Here is a 20,945-nt window from a genome sequence, read left to right as displayed (position 1 = left end):
AAGAGGGGAAGCTCTGTTGACTGGCATCATCCAATCATGTGCAAGCACAAAGGCGGTTTATTTTCCTGGTATGTGATTAGGTATTTTTTGCAAAGTGAAGCTTTGCTGCAAAGTGAAGCTTGGCACAATTGCACTTGCAAAGTGCAAGGTCCATTTGCCTTTAGTAAATCAAACCCACTTTCTCTTCAGGAGCTTCCTGTAATAAAGACCAGTCACTTCTGCTGTCTCTGCTTGGTCTTGTAGCCACCCCCTGTATTGTTTTGCAGGCCGCCTACAGTGTGTGGACCTGCTGGGTCCCTCCCAAAGCTCTGTTATCAGCATGGCCCATGTGTATTAGTGATGATGGCACTGCTACAATAATAAGGTTAAAGTTAATATATGAAATATTCAATTTACTCCAAACCAGAATTTTCCAATAAAAGGTATATTGTCTGAAGGAATATTGCCAACTTACCTTTATTTCTTGCTTGTGATATTAACTTAACCCGGGTTGCATCATTTGGAGCGTCAAAAGCACAGAATGTCCCTCTACCTCTAGCTCTGCTCACAAGATGTGGATACCGGGACTGGAAGAAATGGCACATACTTCCAATTATTTCACATTCTAAGATCAAGTCTGATGCATTTCAGTTGAAAATGCAGTGAAATAAACACCAGATAATAAGGTTTAATCCTTTTCCTGCCAGAGCAGTTTTTGCATTTTGTGCACACGTTTAAAAAATCATTTTAAATGGGTTTTGTGAAATCTTCAGGCCTAAAACAATTTTTTGAAATACATTCTTTCCCGAGCTGGAAGTGACGTCATACACGTTGCTTTCCGGGACACAGCAAGAGTGGGAGGAGAGCGGATGTGTGCCCGCTCTCCTGTCCCCCCCTCCTCCCGCCATGTCAGCCCCAGGCCTGCAGATGGGCAAGTGGGGCCCAGAATACAAGGCGGGGGACAATTACTGGATTGTGTGTACCCTCCCACGGTGTCAGGACCATACAAAGTACAAACCTGGCAGCGAATTGGTTAAATATGTAAATGCTTCTCTAACAAGACAAAATTATATTTGCCATAACATCCAGCATATACAATTTAAGCCATTACATGCATATGTGAAATATGATTTTGACTTACCTGTAAATTCCATATCTTGGAGTACAATAAAGCACACAAGACTGGTCTTTATAGACTATGATAGCCGCATATAACCCATGGTCTATGGATACCAATCCTGTATCCTGTACTGTATGATTAAAGCAGAATTCAGGGCTATTTTTTTTTGCTTGTGCAGTGGGGCTGTGCCGACACTGCATGGGTTAACTGCTCGTTTTGTTATAGGGGAGAGGACAGCAACAATACTCACCTGACCCAGTTATTCTCCGCACACAAGACATCGGCAGGAACAGTTCACCACTGGACCGTGGGGGAGTGTGGTCTTCTGTAGGATCAGCGGGTCAGGTGAGTATGAGCTTTGTCCTCACCCCTAAAAAAAAGCAAGCAGCTGTTCCATGCAGTGGGGGTACAGCCCCACTTCATGGTAAAAAAAAAAAAATTGGACCGGAGTTCTGATTTAAGATATAACTAATACCACCATATATTTCTTATACCAAATAGCTAAACACTGAAAATTGGTTAAATTACATCTAGTTGTGAAGTTTTACAGGTATATTTACTAAGGCGTACCTTTTAAAAATGTTCACATCTTAAAAAAACAATTGTTTAATTTACATCAGATCAAGAGTGCAGTATACTTGTGAGTATTGGTATGACAGCAAACTATAGACAGATGTAATATAAAAAAATAAAGATTACCTGGACATCCAGAAGGCCATCTAAAAGAACTTTTCCAGATTGTACAGCATTGTTTAGGAGATCCTCTCGCTTTATGACATTTAAAACTTCAGCCAGCAGAAGTGTTTTGGAGGGGTCACCAAGCCAGGTGTTGAAAATTCGGTAAGGCTTACAAAAGAATGGAAAAGAGAAAAGCACATTTTTACTGCAAGGTATACTGTATATGGAAAGTAAATACATCTTAGCAAAAGAGAAAAAAGAAATCCAATATGAAGTCATGTTGTACTATACTGACATTTTCAGTCTAATAACCTCATTTTTCTCCAGGAAGTAGGGCATAACTGTGTTGTGCTGACTCTTGTAAACATGAACAGTTTAAAGAAGTGAGTCTCATGAACTACTAGTAATAAAATCAGTAAGGTAGTGGAAAGTAAAATGTGTTTGCTGGATGCAGGAATCGGGCCCAGAGGTCACTGAAAATTATTTAGTACACAATTTTGAGAAGAGCCCTGCTGTTTTCTTTATTATAGGCTGATAAGTGTACAAGAAAAATTAACTCCACGGGGTGAGATCTTGCGTGGAGCCCCAGATCGAGGGAGATTATCAGTGGTCTTGTATGTCTTCCATTTTCTAATTATTGCTCCCACAGTTGATTTGTTCACACCAAGCTGCTTGCCTATTGCAGATTCAGTCTTCCCAGCCTGGTGCAGGTCTACAATTTTGTTACTGGTGTCCTTCGACAGCTCTTTGATCTTCACCATAGTGGAGTTTGGAGTGTGACTGTTTGAGGTTGTGGACAGGTGTCATTTATACTGATAAAAAGTTCAAACAGGTGCCATTGATACAGGTAATGAGTGCAGGACAGAGGAGCCTCTTAAAGAAAAAGGTACAGGTCTGTGAGAGCCAGAAATCTTGCTTGTTTGTAGATGACCAAATACTTATTTTCCACCATAATTTGCAAATAAATTCTTTCCAAATCAGCCAATGTGATTGTCTGGATTTTTTTTCTCATTTTGTCTCTCATAGTTGAGGTCTACCTATGATGCCAATTACAGGCCTCTCTCATCTTTTTAAGTGGGAAAACTTGCACAATTGGTGGCTGACTAAATACTTTTTTGTCCCACTGTATACCCAACAAGGACCAGCGACGTACTGGTACATCACTGGAATTTGAATGGCTATACCAGGATGATGCCTACAGCTGCAGGCATCATCCTGGTATCATTTTTTTCAGCCGGTGATTGGCTTTCATGTAAAAGCAATCCTAGTGGCTAATTAGCTGCAGGATTGCTTTTACAAGCAGTGGGAGATGATGCCCCCCCTCCCCCGCTGCCTTCCACGGCCTTCTCGAGCAGTCTCGTGCCACCGGGGAACCGGAGAATGCAGCCGGTGTTTCTGCCAGCTAACCATAGAGCTGATTGGAGACCAGGGTGGTGCCAATCATCTCTATAGTCTAAGAATTTGGAAGCTACAAGCATTTCATCACTTCAGTTTCGCAGCATCCGATCACACCGAATTTGGTTTGATTAGATAATGTAAGGAGATATCCAGAGTCTGATAGACCCCAGATTTCTAAAAAAAGAAATATATGACAATGCCCATTGAAGTTATAGGGGATATTTGCATTCCTGTTATAGCATTAAAAGTGATAAAAAAAAAAAAAATCGCCCCTCCCATGTGCGCACGCCTGTGTGCACAAGCCTTGACCCTGTGCAGGTATGTAAACAGCGGTTGCACCATGCATGTGAGGTATTGCCGTGAACGTCAGATCAAGGGCAGTAATTCTAACACTAGACCTCCTCTGTAAATCTAAAATGGTAGCTTTTAAAGGCTTTTAAACCGTTGCCTATGGATATTAAAAATGTTTGCAGTTTGTTGCCATTGCATGTGCAGTTTTAAAGCATGTCATGTTTGGTATCTATTTACTCGGCATACCATTATTTTTTTATATCTTACCAAATAATTGGCCAATATATTGTGTTTTTGTGCATTAAAAGTAAAAAAAGTGTATTTTTTTTAAATTTGCTTTGGAAAATCCGCTGCGCGAGTACTATGTGGCATAAAAAATTGTAGTACCCACCATTTTATTAACTAGGGTGTCTGCTTTAAAAAAATATATAATGTTTGGGGGTTTAAATTAATTTCCTAGCAAAAAATACAGATTTTTTTCATGTGAACAAAAAGTGTCAGAAAAGGCTTGATCTTCAGGTGGTTAGAAGAGTGAGTGATGTGTGGCATAAACTTCTAATAAAACACACCTGCCCCCCAAAACGACCCCTTTTTGGAAAGTAGATACCCCAAACTATTTGCTGAGTGGCATGTTGAATCAATAGAAGAATTTATTTTTTTACCACAAGTTTTTGGAAAATGACAAAAAAAAAAATATATTTTTTTACACAAAATTGTCACTTAAATGATTTACTGCTCACACATGCCATGGTTATATATGGAATTACTCCCCAAAATACATTTTGCTACTTCTCCCGAGTATGGGGGTACCACATGTGAGAGACGTTTTGGCAGTCTAGCCAAGCACAGGACCCCAAAATCCAATAACCACCTTCAGGCTTTTAAAGGGCTTTATTTCCTCACTACACTTCCAGACTACCTATTACAGTTTCAGAGGCCCTGAAATGCCAGGATAGCACTTAACCCCCCAAATCACCCCTTTTTGGAAAGTAGACACCCCAAGAAATTTGATTAAAAGCACGGTAAGTATTTTTCAGATCTCATTTGTTGCCACAAGTTTTTGGAAAATGAAGAAAAAAAAACAAAAACATATTTTTTCTATTCTTTTTTTATATTTCAAAACTTTGTGAGAAAAAATGAGATATGCAAAATACTCACCATGCCTCTTTTTAAATTCCTTGGGGTGTCTATTTTCCAGAAAGGGGTCATTTGGGGGGGGTGGGGGAGTTGGTGCTATCCTGGCATGTCAGGGCCTTCAAAACTGTGATAGGTAGTGAGGAAGTGTAATGAGGAAGTTACGCACCTTCAGGCTTTCAAAGTGGTCATTGGATTTCAGGCTCCTGTATGTGGTTAGGCTCCCAAAAAGTCTCACACATGGTATCCCCATACTCGGTAGAAGTAGCAGAATGTATTTTGGGGTGTAATTCCACATATACCCATGGCTTGTGTGAGAAATAAATCATTTAAAATGACAACTTTGTGTAAAAAAAAACGTTTTTGTCATTTTCCAGAAACTTGTGGAAAAAAAATAAATCTTCCATGGACTCAATATGCTTCTCAGCAGATAGCTTAGGGTGTCTACTTTCCAAAAAGGGGTCATTTGAGGGTGTTTGTACTATCCTGGTATTTTAGCACCTCAAGAAATATGATGGGCAGTCAGAAAGTAAAAGCTGTGTAAATTCCATTATCTATACCATAGTTTGTAGACGCTATAACTTTCACACAAAGCAATCAATTTACACTTACTGGGATTTTTTTAACCAAAAACATGTGCAGAATACATTTTGGCCTAAATTTATGACAAAAGTTTAATTTTTTTGGATATTTTTTATGACAGAAATGAGAAAATAATGTTTTTCTCAAAAGTTTTTTTTTCTTCATTAATTTTTCTGGTTATAGCGCCAAAAATAAAAAGTGCACAGGTGATCAAATACCACCAAAAGAAAGCTCTATTTGTGTGAAAAAAGAACATAAATGTCATTTATGTACCGTATTGCATGACCACGCAATTGTCCGTTAAACTAGTGCAGTGCTGTATAGCAAAAAAATGGCGCAAATTGCAGTATCTTTACCATAGTTTGTAGACGCTATAACTTTCACACAAAGCAATCAATATACACTTATTGGGATTTTTTTTACCAAAAACATGTAGCAGAATACATTTTGGCCTAAATGTATAACTAGCTTTGAGTTTACTATATATTTTTTATAGCTGAAAGTAAAAAATATCATTTTTCATCAAAGTTTTTGGTCTTTTTTTGTTTATAGCGTGAAAAATAAAAAGCGCACAGGTGATCAAATACCAACTAAAGAAAGCTCTATTTGTGTGAAAAAAGGACGTAAATTTCGTTTAGGTGCAGCATTGCATGACCGCGCAATTATCAGTTGAATTAGTGCAGCGCCGAGTAGCAAAAAGAGGCCTGGTCAGGAAGTTGGGTAAATCCTCAGGAGGGCAAGTGGTTAAATAGATATATTTCAGGATTTTTTTTATATTTTATCCCAGAATTGCAATGTTAAATCTAAGGCACTGCCATCTATAGTCATCTACAAGTGAAATCATGTTTTCTAAATAAAGTATTCTGCTGTCGGTGTTTACAGGATGGGAAACGACTCTGACTGGCTCTTGAGAGTTTGATGGGATCAAAGGATATTCATGTTTCATGAAATGACTATTTTAAAGAAATGCAGTTTAAGTAACTTTATCATCTTAGTGAATTGACCTAAATGTTGAAAATGGGAGCTGTTAACACAATAGGTTTATAGGCGCTTTAGAATATATTTTCCTCAACAGCATTAAGCAATAATAGTCTGAACACTTACTGCATCAGGACGAAGTTCCTCCTTAAAGAAGAACCCTCCTGTCATCATTTTCTTACTGAAGGAAACAACATCAGCTGGATCGTCCAAGCCCCAATGTTCGTGGGCCCAAAATTTCCCAGTTGCTCCTCCTCCAGTTTGAACCTCATCCACTAAAAATGCGCATCCATGCTGTAGAGATTTAATATTAGGATGGATTAAAACTCAAGTAATAATGCAAACTTACTATTGTAATTACAGAAAATTGAAAGAAATCAAATTCAGATAGATTATAACAGGTAATTCTGGTTCAAAAATATTCTTGTGTTGTGAATAAATCAGGACATTTGTGTTCTTCAGTATCTAAATGCGTCTAACGGGCAAGGCATTATACCTATGGGTGGCCCTATTTTTATGTCTTTGGCTGAACTGAAAGTCACAGTTATGGACAGTAGAATGACATAGGATGGCCCAAATTAATAGCTTATCCTTCTGAGTTTTCTGTGACTAAAAGCAAACCTTTTCCCCCACTTTTGATAGAGTAAGGGAGAGTTATAATTCCAGTCGGTTTTTTACCACCTGTGTCCCATTCTGGAGCTTTCCCTTCAAATCATGTCCCAAATCCAAAACAGGAATGGGTGGGAAATCAGTCCAAAGTGAGGGATAAACCTGGTTGTCACCAGAACAAGTTTTTCCATTGGAAGATTTCCCCTCTATTCCTGTTCTGTGGGCAGCACAGTGGCTAAGTGGTTTGCACTTCCATCTAGGCTGATTGGTTTGAATCCCAACCATGGCACTACCTGCCTGGAGTTTGTATGTTCTCCCTGTGCCTACTTGTTTTTCCTTTGGGTACTCCAGTTTCCTCCCACAATCCAAATACATGCTGGTAGGTTAATTGGATCCTGTCTAAATTGACCCTAGTATGTGTATGTATGAATGTGAGTTAGGGACCTCAGATTGTACGTTCCTTGAGGGCAGGACTGATGTAAAAGTACAATATATATGTATTTATATATGCTGTAATATTTAAATAAACTTGAAACTGGTTTAATTTAAATAAACTTTCACTCTTGATGATGATAACGATAAAGAGAACAAATTGACAGGGTGAATCTCCCAAGTGGGGGAGGAGAAAACAATAAAAATTGACAGGTGGTCTAATCCCTCTCCACTCTATCGTAAACTAAAATTCCTTTTCAATTTCACACTTTAACAAGGAGAATAAGATGCTTGTATACTGAATATTTTGTGCACTGGTAACATGCAAAATTTCACATGATTATTGGAATATGGAGATAACCATATCACATACTTGTTCATTCTCATGTTCTGGCTAGAAAATGCATTGTTATGCCCTAGACTGAAACTTTGTTAATTGTCATAATGGAAATGGCCTAGATTTTGAACTCTACAGACTGGTTAGCTCAACCTCTATAATAAACCTGCAAAACCTTTATATTTGTATCCATGAATGTTAATTTAAAGTGTTACTAAACCCATAACATTAAAATCAGTCTGTATATGCAGTAAAGCATGCTTGTTATACTCATTGTGGAACCTAAGGGGTTAATCCTCTGCATTGTGTAATAAGGCTGTTTGATCCTGTCTTCTCTGATCCTCCCCTGTCCCCAATCCATCTGCTGAGCCATAGGAAGCACTCTGCACATACTTAGTTTGGTGTGTATTGCTAGAGAGGTTTTTTCTTTTTTCTTGGGAGGGTGCATGTGATTGGCACAGTGCCAATCAGCATTATCCAGACAGAGGGTCAGGGTTCCTGCAGATTCATAGAACAGCCAGAGGAGAATGAAAACCTCTCTTATCAGCTTGAACCAATCCTCGGCTGGACAGTGATAGAAGTCACAAGACTGCCATATACAGCTGAAGAGAAAAGGCATTTAGCAGTTTATATTTACTAAAATAATTGCATTTCCATATTCTGTGTACTGTGGGAGACCAGACAGAGTGAATGACTGGATATAGTGAATGCAGAGTCCTGGGTTTAGCAACACTTCAACTTAAAAATTTGACTTAAAATGATTTATGTTAATATTTGGATACATAATAACAACAATAATAACTTTTAAGTTTTACAACCTTACGAGCAATATCTCTCAGTTTTCTAAAGAAGTCATCGGATGCATGGTTGTCTCCTCCTTCTGACTGGATTGGCTCTGTAACAATTCCTGCAACAGTTTTTTTCTTTTTCCTGTATTGTACAATCAAGTCTTCAACCTACATGAACACACAGGGTTAGGTTAAGGCTATAGATACATGGACAATTTTTGGTAGCTCAGTTATGCTAGAAGATATTCCAAGAGTAGAAATCTATTGTTGCATAATTCCTTTTTGTGTAAACTATGCAAGAGGCATGTAACATGAATCAATCTGAAGATGTCGCACAATGCTTTTAGCCTCCACCATGGAGGGCCAAAAGTGTCTGTATGGCTTTAGTTTTAAGTCAGTTACATGCTCAACTAAACGAAAGGCTACTTCTTAGCAGCTGCAACTTGCAAAGCCCATGTAAAACACAAGATATCAAGTATCTCCAGGGCTCCTGTAGCTACCAACTTCTTACTCATTGCTGCCACAAGTAAGTCTGGCCACACTAGAATTGTGTTCTAAAGTCACGAAAGTAATGCTGACAGATTACCTGCTCCGCTTTAGTGTTTGATCTTCGAGGTTGACTGCTAGAAAAGGACTCTTATTAGAGCATTTTCTGATCACACAATTTAAGCTCCTCTTACAGTAATCCCTGTATGTAGTCTTGCTTTATTCTTTAACACCACAGTGGAGCAGGAGAGTTCTCATGTCACTATTTATACCACCAATGCAGTATGTGACATTGGAATCATTCCAACACAATGCATACTACTGCTTCAATACCCTGCTTGCAAAATGGACCATAATGAATAAAACAATAATCCTAGGAGCATCAGTAATCTCCATTAAAAGAGACATTTACGAACAGATTGTGACTGATTTGGTGTCAATACACTTTGCTAGAAGAGGTCTTGCCAACTCAGTTGAGGATCCCTTAATTTGATTAATGGCTGAATGATACATCAAGGCAAGCTGAACAAATTCTTTTGAAAGTTGGTTGTGTACCTTCGGAGTCTGCACAATTGTCAACAGTATTCAATGGGCCGAGAGGCTATTCTTGATAAAGAAAGAAAATAAGAAGGGCATTGTTGTGAGAAAGCAGATATTTGACATCCTAGCCCTGGCAACTTTCTTTCACTTTCAGCCCATAACGTGGATAGATGACCTCATTAACAAATATTGAGGGGAAAAAAAGGCCATATGGAGTGGGGTCAAGCTGGAAACCAAGTTGAAATTTGAATGTGAGAGAAATTGGAATTTAGAGTTCCTAGTGCGCTCAACAGGAAAACGTGCAGTAAACAGAAAACAAGTAACAAAAGGCTGGGGCATTACGAACTAGTGTCACTCAATAGAAGTGCTACAAATAGAATAGGTCTGGTCTGCAGGACTACTTGGTGGACAAGGCACAAGTTTATCTACTCAAAATATAAATTAGATGATTGTGACTATACAAAGATATATCAAACTTCCATATTATTTAGCCTAGCAAGGGTAATACCATGTCTAATTATAGACAATCAATCCAACACAAGGGGGTTGGCCCCACTGTATGTCCACACTATAAATGGTCTGTTGTAGGTGGCTTTAGAGAGTTCCCATTTGTGAGGTAATGAAAAACCAAATCAACACCATTACTTACATTCCTCACATACAGAACTCAGAAAGATTTCCTCTTTCTACTTCAACATCATCCTTGGCCCAGTTCTATACAATGATCACCTGTAGTATATTTAGCATCTCTTGTATCCAGTTGCTCTAAACAAAGGCATCACCTTTGCAAAATAAAACGTGATTGTTGTTCAGGAATTATAAATGAACTTTGTGGAAGGAAATGAATATATATACATTGCAGAGGAGAGATGTGGGGTCTTATTGATCCCACATCTCTCCATAAAGAGGACCTGTCACTACATATTTCTATTACAAGGGATGTATTTTTTTAAGGGACAGGGCAAAAAAAAAAAAAATTAAATAAATAATAATATAAAAAAATGTTTAAAGTGCCCCCATCCCCTCCCCGTGCTCGCATTTAGTGGTGAACGCATACATAGGCCATGCTCACATATGTAAATGGTGTTCAAACCACACAAGTGAGGTATCGCCACGAACGTCAGAGCAAGAGCAATAATTCTAGCACTGGATCTCCTCTGTAACTTTACACTGCTAACCTGTAGACATTTTTAAAGCATCACCCATGGAGATTTTTAAGTACCGCACTTTTATGCCATTTCACGAATATGTGCAATTTTAAAACGTGACATGTTGGGTATCCATTTACTCGCCATAGCATCCTCTTTCATATTTTACAAAACAATTGGGGTATATATTGTTTTTTTTTTAATCAAAATAATTCATTCATTTTTAAAAACTGTGCATTTCGGATTTTGGCCAAGTGCATTTTGAATTTTTGGTTATATATATATATAGGAGGTGAATTTTATTATATCTTTTTATGTGACAACACTGAAATGACACTTTGCTACAATGTAAAGTAGTGAGTGTACAGCTTGTATCACATTTGCTGTCCCCTCAAAATAAATCAACACACAGCCATTAATGTCTAAACTGCTGCCAACAAAGGTGAGTACACCCCTAAGTGAAAATGTCCAAATCGGACCCAATTAGCCATTTTCCCTCCCCGGTGTCATGTGACTCCTATGTGTTACAAGGTCTCAGGTGTGAATGGGGAGCAGGTGTGTTAAATTTGGTGTCATTGTTCTCTCACTCTTACATACTGGTCACTGGAAGTTCAACATGGCACCTCATGGCAAAGAATTCTCTGAGGATCTGAAAAAAAGAATTGTTGCTCTACATAAAGATGGCCTAGGCCAGTGATGGCGAACCCGTGGCACGCGTGCCACAGCCGGCATGCCGAGCCTTATCTGTGGGCACGCCAGGAGAATACCGTATTTTTCGCTCCATAAGACGCACTTTTTTTCCCCCAAAAAAGGGGGGAAAATGTCAGTGCGTCTTATGAAGCGAATATAGAGCGGCCGGTCCGGTATTTCCACCGCCGCCGTGTCAGAATACCGGGCCGGCCGCTCAGCTCTGCAGTGGGACCGTACCTGTCCCTCTATCCAGCGGCGCGCTGTCTTCCCGGCTTCTGTAGGGTGCGTGACAGCCGGGTCCCAAGTGCGCATGCGCAAGAAGCAGTGCTCTTTGTGAATGGTAAGGCGGTACCTGGGACACATGACAGATCCCAGAAGCCGCCGGACCAATCACAAAGCGCAGCGCTTCTTGCGCATGCGCACTGGGCATCCGGCTGTCCGACGAGCGCCCACACTACAGAAGCCGGGAAGACAGCGCGCGGCTGGATAAAGGAACAGGTAAGATGAAAAAAAACTCTGCGGAAGTAAGAGCGGGTACCTGTCAAATTCAGGTACCCGCTCCCCCCCTCCCCAAAGGTCAGCAGTCATCTGTACTGTCCGCAGTCTCTGGTCATCCCTGTGCTGTCCGCAGTCTCTGGTCATCTCCTGTACTGTCCGCAGTCTCTGGTCATCCCTGAACTGTCCGCAGTCTCTGGTCATCCCTGTACTGTGTCCGCAGTCTCTGGTCATCCCTGTACTGTGTCCGCAGTCTCTGGTCATCCCTGTACTGTCCGCAGTCTCTGGTCATCCCCTGTACTGTCCGCAGTCTCTGGTCATCCCTGTACTGTGTCCGCAGTCTCTGGTCATCTCCTGTACTGTGTCCGCAGTCTCTGGTCATCCCTGTACTGTGTCCGCAGTCTCTGGTCATCCCTGTACTGTGTCCGCAGTCTCTGGTCATCCCTGTACTGTGTCCGCAGTCTCTGGTCATCCCTGTACTGTGTCTGCAGTCTCTGGTCATCCCCTGTACTGTGTCTGCAGTCTCTGGTCATCCCCTGTACTGTGTCTGCAGTCTCTGGTCATCCCTGTACTGTGTCTGCAGTCTCTGGTCATCCCTGTACCGTGTCCGCAGTCTCTGGTCATCTCCTGTACCGTGTCCGCAGTCTCTGGTCATCTCCTGTACCGTGTCCGCAGTCTCTGGTCATCCCTGTACCGTGTCCGCAGTCTCTGGTCATCCCTGTACCGTGTCCGCAGTCTCTGGTCATCCCTGTACTGTGTCTGCAGTCTCTGGTCATCCCTGTACCGTGTCCGCAGTCTCTGGTCATCCCTGTACCGTGTCCGCAGTCTCTGGTCATCCCTGTACCGTGTCCGCAGTCTCTGGTCATCCCTGTACTGTGTCTGCAGTCTCTGGTCATCCCTGTACTGTGTCCGCAGTCTCTGGTCATCCCTGTACTGTGTCCGCAGTCTCTGGTCATCCCTGTACTGTGTCTGCAGTCTCTGGTCATCCCTGTACTGTGTCCGCAGTCTCTGGTCATCCCTGTACTGTTAATTAGTTTGCACTACTGTACGAGTTGTTTTTTCTAAACCAAAAGCTCGATATTCAGGTTTCATTGCAGTGTTGGCACTTTGAAAGAAATAAGTTGGTTTTGGGTTGCAGTTTGGGCACTCGGGCTCAAAAAGGTTCGCCATCACTGGCCTAGGCTATAAGAAGATTGACAAGATCCTGAAACTGAACTGCAGCACGGTGGCCAAGACCATACTGCGGTTTAACAGGACAGGTTCCACTCAGAACAGGCCTCGCCATGGTTGACCAAAGAAGTTGAGTGCACGTGCTCAGTGTGATATCCAGAGGTTGTCTTTGGGAAATAGACGTATGAGTGCTGCCAGCATTGCTGCAGAGGTTGAAGGGGTGGGGGGTCAGCCTGTCAGTGATCAGACCATACGTCGCACATTGCATCAAATTGGTCTGCATGGCTATCATCCCAGAAGGAAGCCTCTTCTAAAGATGATGCACAAGAAAGCTCACAAACAGTTTGCTAAAGACAAGCAGAATAAGGACATGGATTACTGGAACCATGTCCTGTGGTCTGATGAGACCAAGATAAACTTATTTGGTTCAGATGGTGTCAAGCGTGTGTGCCGGCAACCAGGTGAGGAGTACAAAGACGTGTGTCTTGCCTACAGTCAAGCATGGTGGTGGGAGTGTCATGGTCTGGGGCTGCATGAGTGCTGCCGGCACTGGGGAGCTACAGTTCATTGAGAGAACCATGAATGTCAACATGTACTGTGACATACTGAAGCAGAGCTTGATCCCCTCCCTTCGGAGACTGGGCTGCAGGGCAGTATTCCAACATGATAATGACCCCAAACACACCTCTAAGAAGACCACTGCCTTGCTAAAGAAGCTAAGGGTAAAGGTGATAGACTGGGCAAGCATGTCTCCAGACTTAAACCCTATGGAGCACATCTGTGGGGCATCTTCAAATGGAAGGTGGAGGAGTGCAAGGTCTCTAACATTCATCAGCTCCGTGATGTCATCATGGAGGAGTAGAAGAGGACTCCAGTGGAAACCTGTGAAGCTCTGGTGAACTCCATGCCCAAGAGGGTTAAGGCAGTACTGGAAAATATTGGTGGCCACACAAAATATTGACACTTTGGGCCCAGTTTGGACATTTTCACTTAGGGCTGTACTCACTTTTGTTGCCAGCGGCTTAGACATTAATGGCTGTGTGTTGAGTTTATTTTGATGGGACAGCAAATTTACACTTTTATACAAGCTGTATACTCACTACTTTACATTGTAGCAAAGTGTCATTTCAGTGTTGTCACATGAAAAGATATAATAAAATATGTAAAAAAATGTGAGGGGTGTACTCACTTCTGTGAGATACTGTGTGTGTAAATATATATATATATATATATAAAACAAACAATGGTGACAGTGCAACTGCACTATACATTTGGGGAGCAATTGCTTCTGAGGCAGCAAAAAGACGTTTACCAGCAGATATCCCTGGAAATTGAGTGGGGTCTTCAGAAGATAATTAATACATGCAATGTAGTGATACATGGACAGACCGAAAATTCAAAATATGCACAGATGTGTGGTACCTAAGACTTCACAGAACTAGCTAAGCATCCAATAATTATCTTTTGGACTCATTTACTTCAGAAGACAAAGTTTGTAATAAGTATGTTTTTACATTGCATATGTACTTGAAAAATGCCATAGTGCCCAAGTTCCAGGTGATGTTTTATTTTGTAAACCTTTTGTAACATGGATGGTAGGTAGGTCTATGAGGAGCAGGGATATTCCTGGTGGGTGTGGTATTACTAAAGAGGAATGCTTAAGTTTTTTTTCAGAGAGCACTTAGAAGGAGCAAGGGAAGGATATATGGATATACTGTACATAGTGTGTGTGTGTGTATGTATATGTATATATATATATATATATATATATATATATATATATATATACACAAACCACAAACAAACCAGCCATTTAAGACACCTAACCAATGCTCGTCCATTGGGTATAGTTGTATTTCAATAAATCAATAATATTCGGTAATGGCGAGAATTATCTGCAATTTTTTACTGTGGTGGTGTGTTTCTACATAATTAATGCATTTTTAGATTTAAAGTGATAACATTGCCTGGGAATTCTCATTTAAATTATACTGTATATACTGCCAGTTACCTCTTCCAAACAGTGGGCCTCTTCATCTTGGTTTTCCTTTGCAAACTGCTCCAATGGGTACTTTAGTCTTGGAAAAGGGGCAATAGGCCAGTCGAAAGAAGGAATATCTAGTTTGTGAATAGCTTTAGAATGTGTTGTTGCTAGGCAACCTATAAAGTAAAAATAAAAATATGTAGCACAAAAGAAAAATATGCATAATTGTTACCAATAGCAAAAGAAGAAGAAAGAAATGTATGATATTAATTGTTAAGTAATAACAATGTACTACAAATAGGGTAAACAAGAAAAACTAGGTTACTTCTTAATCTTAAAATAATGAATTAATATTTTAAAAGGTAATTGACCGTACACCTTATACTTGTTTAACCGCTTTCCGGCTGCCCTATAGTAGAAATACTGCTACAGGGCAGCACAGGTATATATATATATGTGATATTGCAGTTCCGGGCCATTCGCGGCCTTGGCTGTCAATCGCCGGGTCCCAGCTGGTGATTGCCGAGTATGAACGACGGGAGAGAACTGTATGTAAATAATACAGTTCTCTCCCCTGTCAGCTCCTGCACACTGCTTTGTATGGCTCTGTATAGCACAACCAAGTGACAAGCTGTGACCAATCACAGCTCACTCATTAGTTCTCAATGGCTGCAAGAATGCAGCTAGAGAGAAGGAGAAATGATTGCTTTTATATCCTTTATGGGTATAAAAGCAATCAGTGTAAAAAAAAAGAAAACATTTTTTCATCACCCCCCCACAAGTAGTACAGTGTCACCATGGTGACACTGTACTGTTAGGGTGACAGTATGTAAAAAAATAATAATAAATATAAAAATTTTTTTTTAAAAAAAATTATGATTTTTGGTTATAAACTAATTTGGGTTATTTTTTTTTACTAAAAATATAACGGAATAAATTTTGGCCAAGATTTATGATGAAATATCATTTATTTGCTAAATTTTATAAAAAAAACACTTTTTTTCCAAATTTTTGGACTTTCATAGCAAAAAAAATAAAAATCCCAGTGGTGAATAAATACCACCAAAATAAAGCTTTATCTGTCTCAAAAAAATTCATATGGGTACAGTGTTGCATGACCGCGCAATTGTCATTCAAAGTGTGATAGCACTGATAGCTGAAAATTGGCCTGGACAGGAAGAGGGTAAAAGTGTCCAGACTGGAAGTGGTTAATATGGGTGCAGCACTGCATGACCACGCAATTGTCAGTTAAAATAATGCAGCGCCGCAGCACAAAAAATGGCCTGGTCAGGAAGGGGGGTAAATCCTGTGGAGGGCAAGTGGTTAAGAAAACACTTTTCCAAAACTGTTTGTATAGTTATGATATTATTTCTAAAGTCAAGTAAACAGTTGTTTCTTGAAAGTACCACAAAACATAAGCCAAAAAAGCCACTGAGCTCTTTTCTTTAAAAGACAACTAAAATGAAAATCTCTTTAGTTGCTTTCAAAGGAGGCTCAGCATTCATTTTGTCCAGAGTATGAGATGGAAAAATGGCTAAGCAGTGTGATAATTCTGGTGGGGAGGTGTGACTAGAGTCTTTGCTGTGATGAGAGACAGCAATGCTGTGATGAGCACCCAATGACTATCATGTCCTGGAAATAAGGATGTAATAATGTAAACATAGAAAGTGTTTCAGCCAGGCTGCATTGGTGAAATAAAAGACCTGCAGGTGTGGCATTTCAAGTAAATAATATTTTTACAAATGGCACAATGTATTTCAAACTACTGGGGCTGCATTTTGCAAAAAAACTGTTTTATCCTGCTGTTCACTGTCCCTCTCTCTTCGACTGTATCCCACTTGCTCACAAGCAAATGCAAAAACATATGTACAGTCAGGTCCATAAATATTGGGACATTGACACAATTCTAACATTTTTGGCTCTATACACCACCACAATGGATTTGAAATGAAACTAATAAGATGTGCTTTAACTGCAGACTGTCAGCTTTAATTTGAGGGTATTTACATCCAAATCAGGTGAACGGTGTAGGAATTACAACAGTTTGCGTATGTGCCTCCCACTTGTTAAGGGACCAAAAGTAATGGGACAGAATAATAATCATAAATCAAACTTTCACTTTTTAATGCTTGGTTGCAAATCCTTTGCAGTCAATTACAGCCTGAAGTCTGGAACGCATAGACATCACCAGACGCTGGGTTTCATCCCTGGTGATGCTCTGCCAGGCTTCTACTGCAACTGTCTTCAGTTCCTGCTTGTTCTTGGGGCATTTTCCCTTCAGTTTTGTCTTCAGCAAGTGAAATGCATGCTCAATGGGATTCAGGTCAGGTGATTGACTTGGCCATTGCATAACATTCCACTTCTTTCCCTTAAAGAACTCTTTGGTTGCTTTTGCAGTATGCTTTGGGTCATTGTCCATCTGCACTGTGAAGCGGCGTCCAATGAGTTCTGAAGCATTTGGCTGAATATGAGCAGATAATATTGCCCGAAACACTTCAGAATTCATCCTGCTGCTTTTGTCAATAAATACAAGAGAACCAGTTCCATTGGCAGCCATACATGCCCACGCCATGACACTACCACCACCATGCTTCACTGATGAGGTGGTATGCTTAGGATCATGAGCAGTTCCTTTCCTTCTCCATACTCTTCTCTTCCCATCACTCTGGTACAAGTTGATCTTGGTCTCATCTGTCCATAGGATGTTGTTCCAGAACTGTGAAGGCTTTTTTAGATGTCGTTTGGCAAACTCTAATCTGGCCTTCCTGTTTTTGAGGCTCACCAATGGTTTCTATCTTGTGGTGAACCCTCTGTATTCACTCTGGTGCAGGCTTCTTTTGATTGTTGACTTTGACACACATACACCTACCTCCTGGAGAGTGTTCTTGATCTAGCCAACTGTTAAGAAGGGTGTTTTCTTCACCAGGGAAAGAATTCTTCGGTCATCCACCACAGTTGTTTTCCGTGGTCTTCTGGGTCTTTTGGTGTTGCTGAGCTCATCGGTGCGTTCCTTCTTTTTAAGAATGTTCCAAACCGTTGTTTTGGCCACGCCTAATGTTTTTGCTATCTCTCTGATGGGTTTGTTTTGTTTTTTCAGCCTAATGATGGCTTGCTTCACTGATAGTGACAGCTCTTTGGATCTCATCTTGAGAGTTGACAGCAACAGATTCCAAATGCAAATAGCACACTTGAAATTAACTCTGGACCTTTTATCTGCTCATTGTAATTGGGATAATGAGGGAATAACACACACCTGGCCATGGGACAGCTGAGAAGCCAATTGTCCCATTACTTTTGGTCCCTTAACAAGTGGGAGGCACATATGCAAACTGTTGTAATTCCTACACCGTTCACCTGATTTGGATGTAAATAACCTCAAATTAAAGCTGACAGTCTGCAGTTAAAGCACATCTTGTTCATTTCATTTCAAATCCATTGTGGTGGTGTATAGAGCCAAAAATGTTAGAATTGTGTCGATGTCCCAATATTTATGGACCTGACTGTAGGTCCCCCATGCATATGTAAACGCGATGATGCGATCACACCAAACATGTGAGGTATCCCCATGAACGTCAGAGTGAGAACAATAATTCTAGCACCAGACTTCCTGTGTAACTCTAAACTGGTAACCTGTAAAGACTTTTAAAGCATTGTCTATGTAGATTTTTAGGTATTGTAGTTTGTCCCATTCCACTGGCATTCACAATTTTAAAAGCGTGACATGTTGGGTAACTCAGTGTAATATCATCTTTTATATTTTACCCAAAAATTAAATATTATATATTTTTTTACATGTATGAGAGTAATGTCAGAATTGGCCTGGGCAGCAAGTGGTACAGATCTACCAACATCTGTTCTAAAGTGGAAAATAGTGCTTGTTGTAAATCTTAATTTATGTATTTTTTATTATAATTTTTATTAATTACATTTTACAAAAATGCAACACATCACCAACACAAATTCTCTAAAACACATTTACATATTCCATTTTCCCCTCCCCACCCTATCCCACCTCTCCTTCTCCTCTTCTACTATTTGTCTCACTACACCTTTATTATACATCCTTTCTCCATATTCCTCTCCCTACTCTTTCCTTCTCCTCTTTACTCTATCAGATCAACATATTTCTGTGTAGTCCTATATTCATACCACCTCCCACATGTTTTTCCATTTTATCCTCCCCACTAAGATTTAATTCTTCTATCCTATATAACCCTCTTTATCCAATCTTTAACCTTTGGTGCTTCTTGGGTCTTCCAATATTTGGGTATCAACCCATTCGCTGCATTAATTAAATGAAATACAATCGTATTGTTTTACCATAAGACCAGTATTAAAAAATAAACAAACCCGTGGGTCAACTGTTAAACTTTATCGTTCAGTTTCTAATATTTGTCGTACTATCTTCTGCCAATATTCCTGTATCTTGGGACATTCCCACCATATATGTGCCATTGTACCCTCTCTCCCACATCCCCTCCAGCAGAGCGAAAAATTCTCTGGGTGATACTTATGCACTCTACTCGGCGTATCATACCATCTTGTCAGGAGTTTATAACTCATCTCTACTGTGTTCATATCAATTGCCCCATGAGAAATTCTAAATATTTTCTTTTTTTGTTGTTCATTCAGCTGTGTTTCTAGTTCCTTTTCCCATCTTTCCATATATAATGGAAAAACCAGCTCCAATATTATAGTGTCTTATACATACGAGAGGTGCAATGTTTTTGTGATCCTTCTAAATTCATCAATTGTTCTAGTAGGCGCAAATTTTCAATTGCTCTTATTGGCTGTGGAAGTGTTGCAACAAAATGTATAAAGTGGTGTATCTCCATTCATCCATCACATAAAACATGTCCCTTTTGTGTTTCAACTCCTGAAAAGAACATATTTCTCCTTTTTCCATAATATCATTCAAACGTGCATTCCTATCTTTTATCCACATCCCTGTTATGCTCCTCATCCCTTGTGTAAAATATTTTGTTCCCTCTAGTGGTATTAGGGGTGAATTATATCCCCATCCCATCTGTTTATATATTAAATCCCATATCTGTAATACATTCCATGTTAGAGGGCTAGTATTTTCCGCTATCGAACGGTATTGTTGTGGAATCCATATAATCTTATCTAATTGTGTTTCACTCAATGTTTTTTTCAATCTTTACCCAACTTTTCCCCTGTGAGTTATAAGCCCGTCCCATTATTCATGACAATATTACTGCAAAATAATTTATTTTAATGTCCGGCATATTTAGACCCCCCTTTATTATGTCCTTACATAATACCTCCTGCTTAATCCTTGGTTTTTTACTTACCCATATATGTCTCATTATCACTCTTTTTAAGACCCTAAGAAACACCTGCAGCAGGTATATTGGTAACATTTGAAATTTATATAGAATGTTTGTCAATGATCCATCTTAACCATATTTATTCACCCTATCCAGGAAAGAGATCCCTTTGAGCTTCTTCTCAATTCCTCCTCTATCTCATTAATTAATGGGACATAATTTACATAATAAATACCCTTCAATGATGGAGTTAATTTAATTTCTGAGAAATTTAATTTTTCTCTCCAGGTAAAGGGGAACTTTCCTTGTATCTGCCTTTGATAGATTAATATTCAATATTTCTGACTTCCCCAAATTAAAAAAAAAAATTGACAACTCTCCATATTGTTTTAATATACTCATTAAGTTCGGTAGTGTCAATCTAGGATTTACAACATAAAAAAAACCAAATCATCTGCGTATGCCGCCACTTTATGCTCCGTATCTCCAATCTGAATCCCTTTTATGTCTACACTATTCAGTATAGTCGCTAACAGAGGTTATAAAGATAATATAAACAGGAGTGGCGAAAGTGGACATGCCTGTCTTGTTCTATTATATATTGTAAACGGTTGGGACAGTGAACCGTTAATGTTCACTACTGCTGAGGGCTGACCAAAACATTTTTTTTATCCATTGCATAATTTTATATCCTAGTGCTAATACCTCTAAAGTACACATCATAAATCCCCAATCTACTCTGTCAATTGCTTTTGCAGCGTCTATTGACAAGAATATCACTGGGGACTTTCCTTTCTTACTTTCCTGCAGAAGGA

The 20,945-nt window shown here is 39.8% G+C and overlaps 1 protein-coding gene across 2 annotated transcripts in view; it reads right to left on the bottom strand.

The window, feature by feature from the left end:
• Positions 1-20,945, bottom strand: part of ABAT (4-aminobutyrate aminotransferase) — a 209,604-nt gene that overhangs the window by 8,810 nt on the left and 179,849 nt on the right. For both annotated transcript variants that reach the window (XM_089692117.1, XM_089692112.1), the window contains exons 11-15: positions 14,867-15,015; positions 8,357-8,494; positions 6,287-6,454; positions 1,799-1,945; positions 455-566 (exon numbers count right to left, since the gene is read on the bottom strand). In XM_089692117.1, coding sequence (XP_089548243.1) covers positions 455-566; positions 1,799-1,945; positions 6,287-6,454; positions 8,357-8,494; positions 14,867-15,015 — 714 coding nt within the window. The remainder of the gene's footprint in view (positions 1-454; positions 567-1,798; positions 1,946-6,286; positions 6,455-8,356; positions 8,495-14,866; positions 15,016-20,945) is intronic.

The sequence above is a fragment of the Staurois parvus genome, unplaced genomic scaffold (genome assembly GCF_062004578.1).
Source record: "Staurois parvus isolate SC_StPar_1 unplaced genomic scaffold, SC_StPar_1.0 ptg000022l, whole genome shotgun sequence".
Taxonomy (NCBI): Eukaryota; Metazoa; Chordata; class Amphibia; order Anura; family Ranidae; genus Staurois; species Staurois parvus.
The sequence above is the reverse complement of the archived record's forward strand: the minus strand, read 5'-3'. Positions and strand labels throughout refer to the sequence as shown.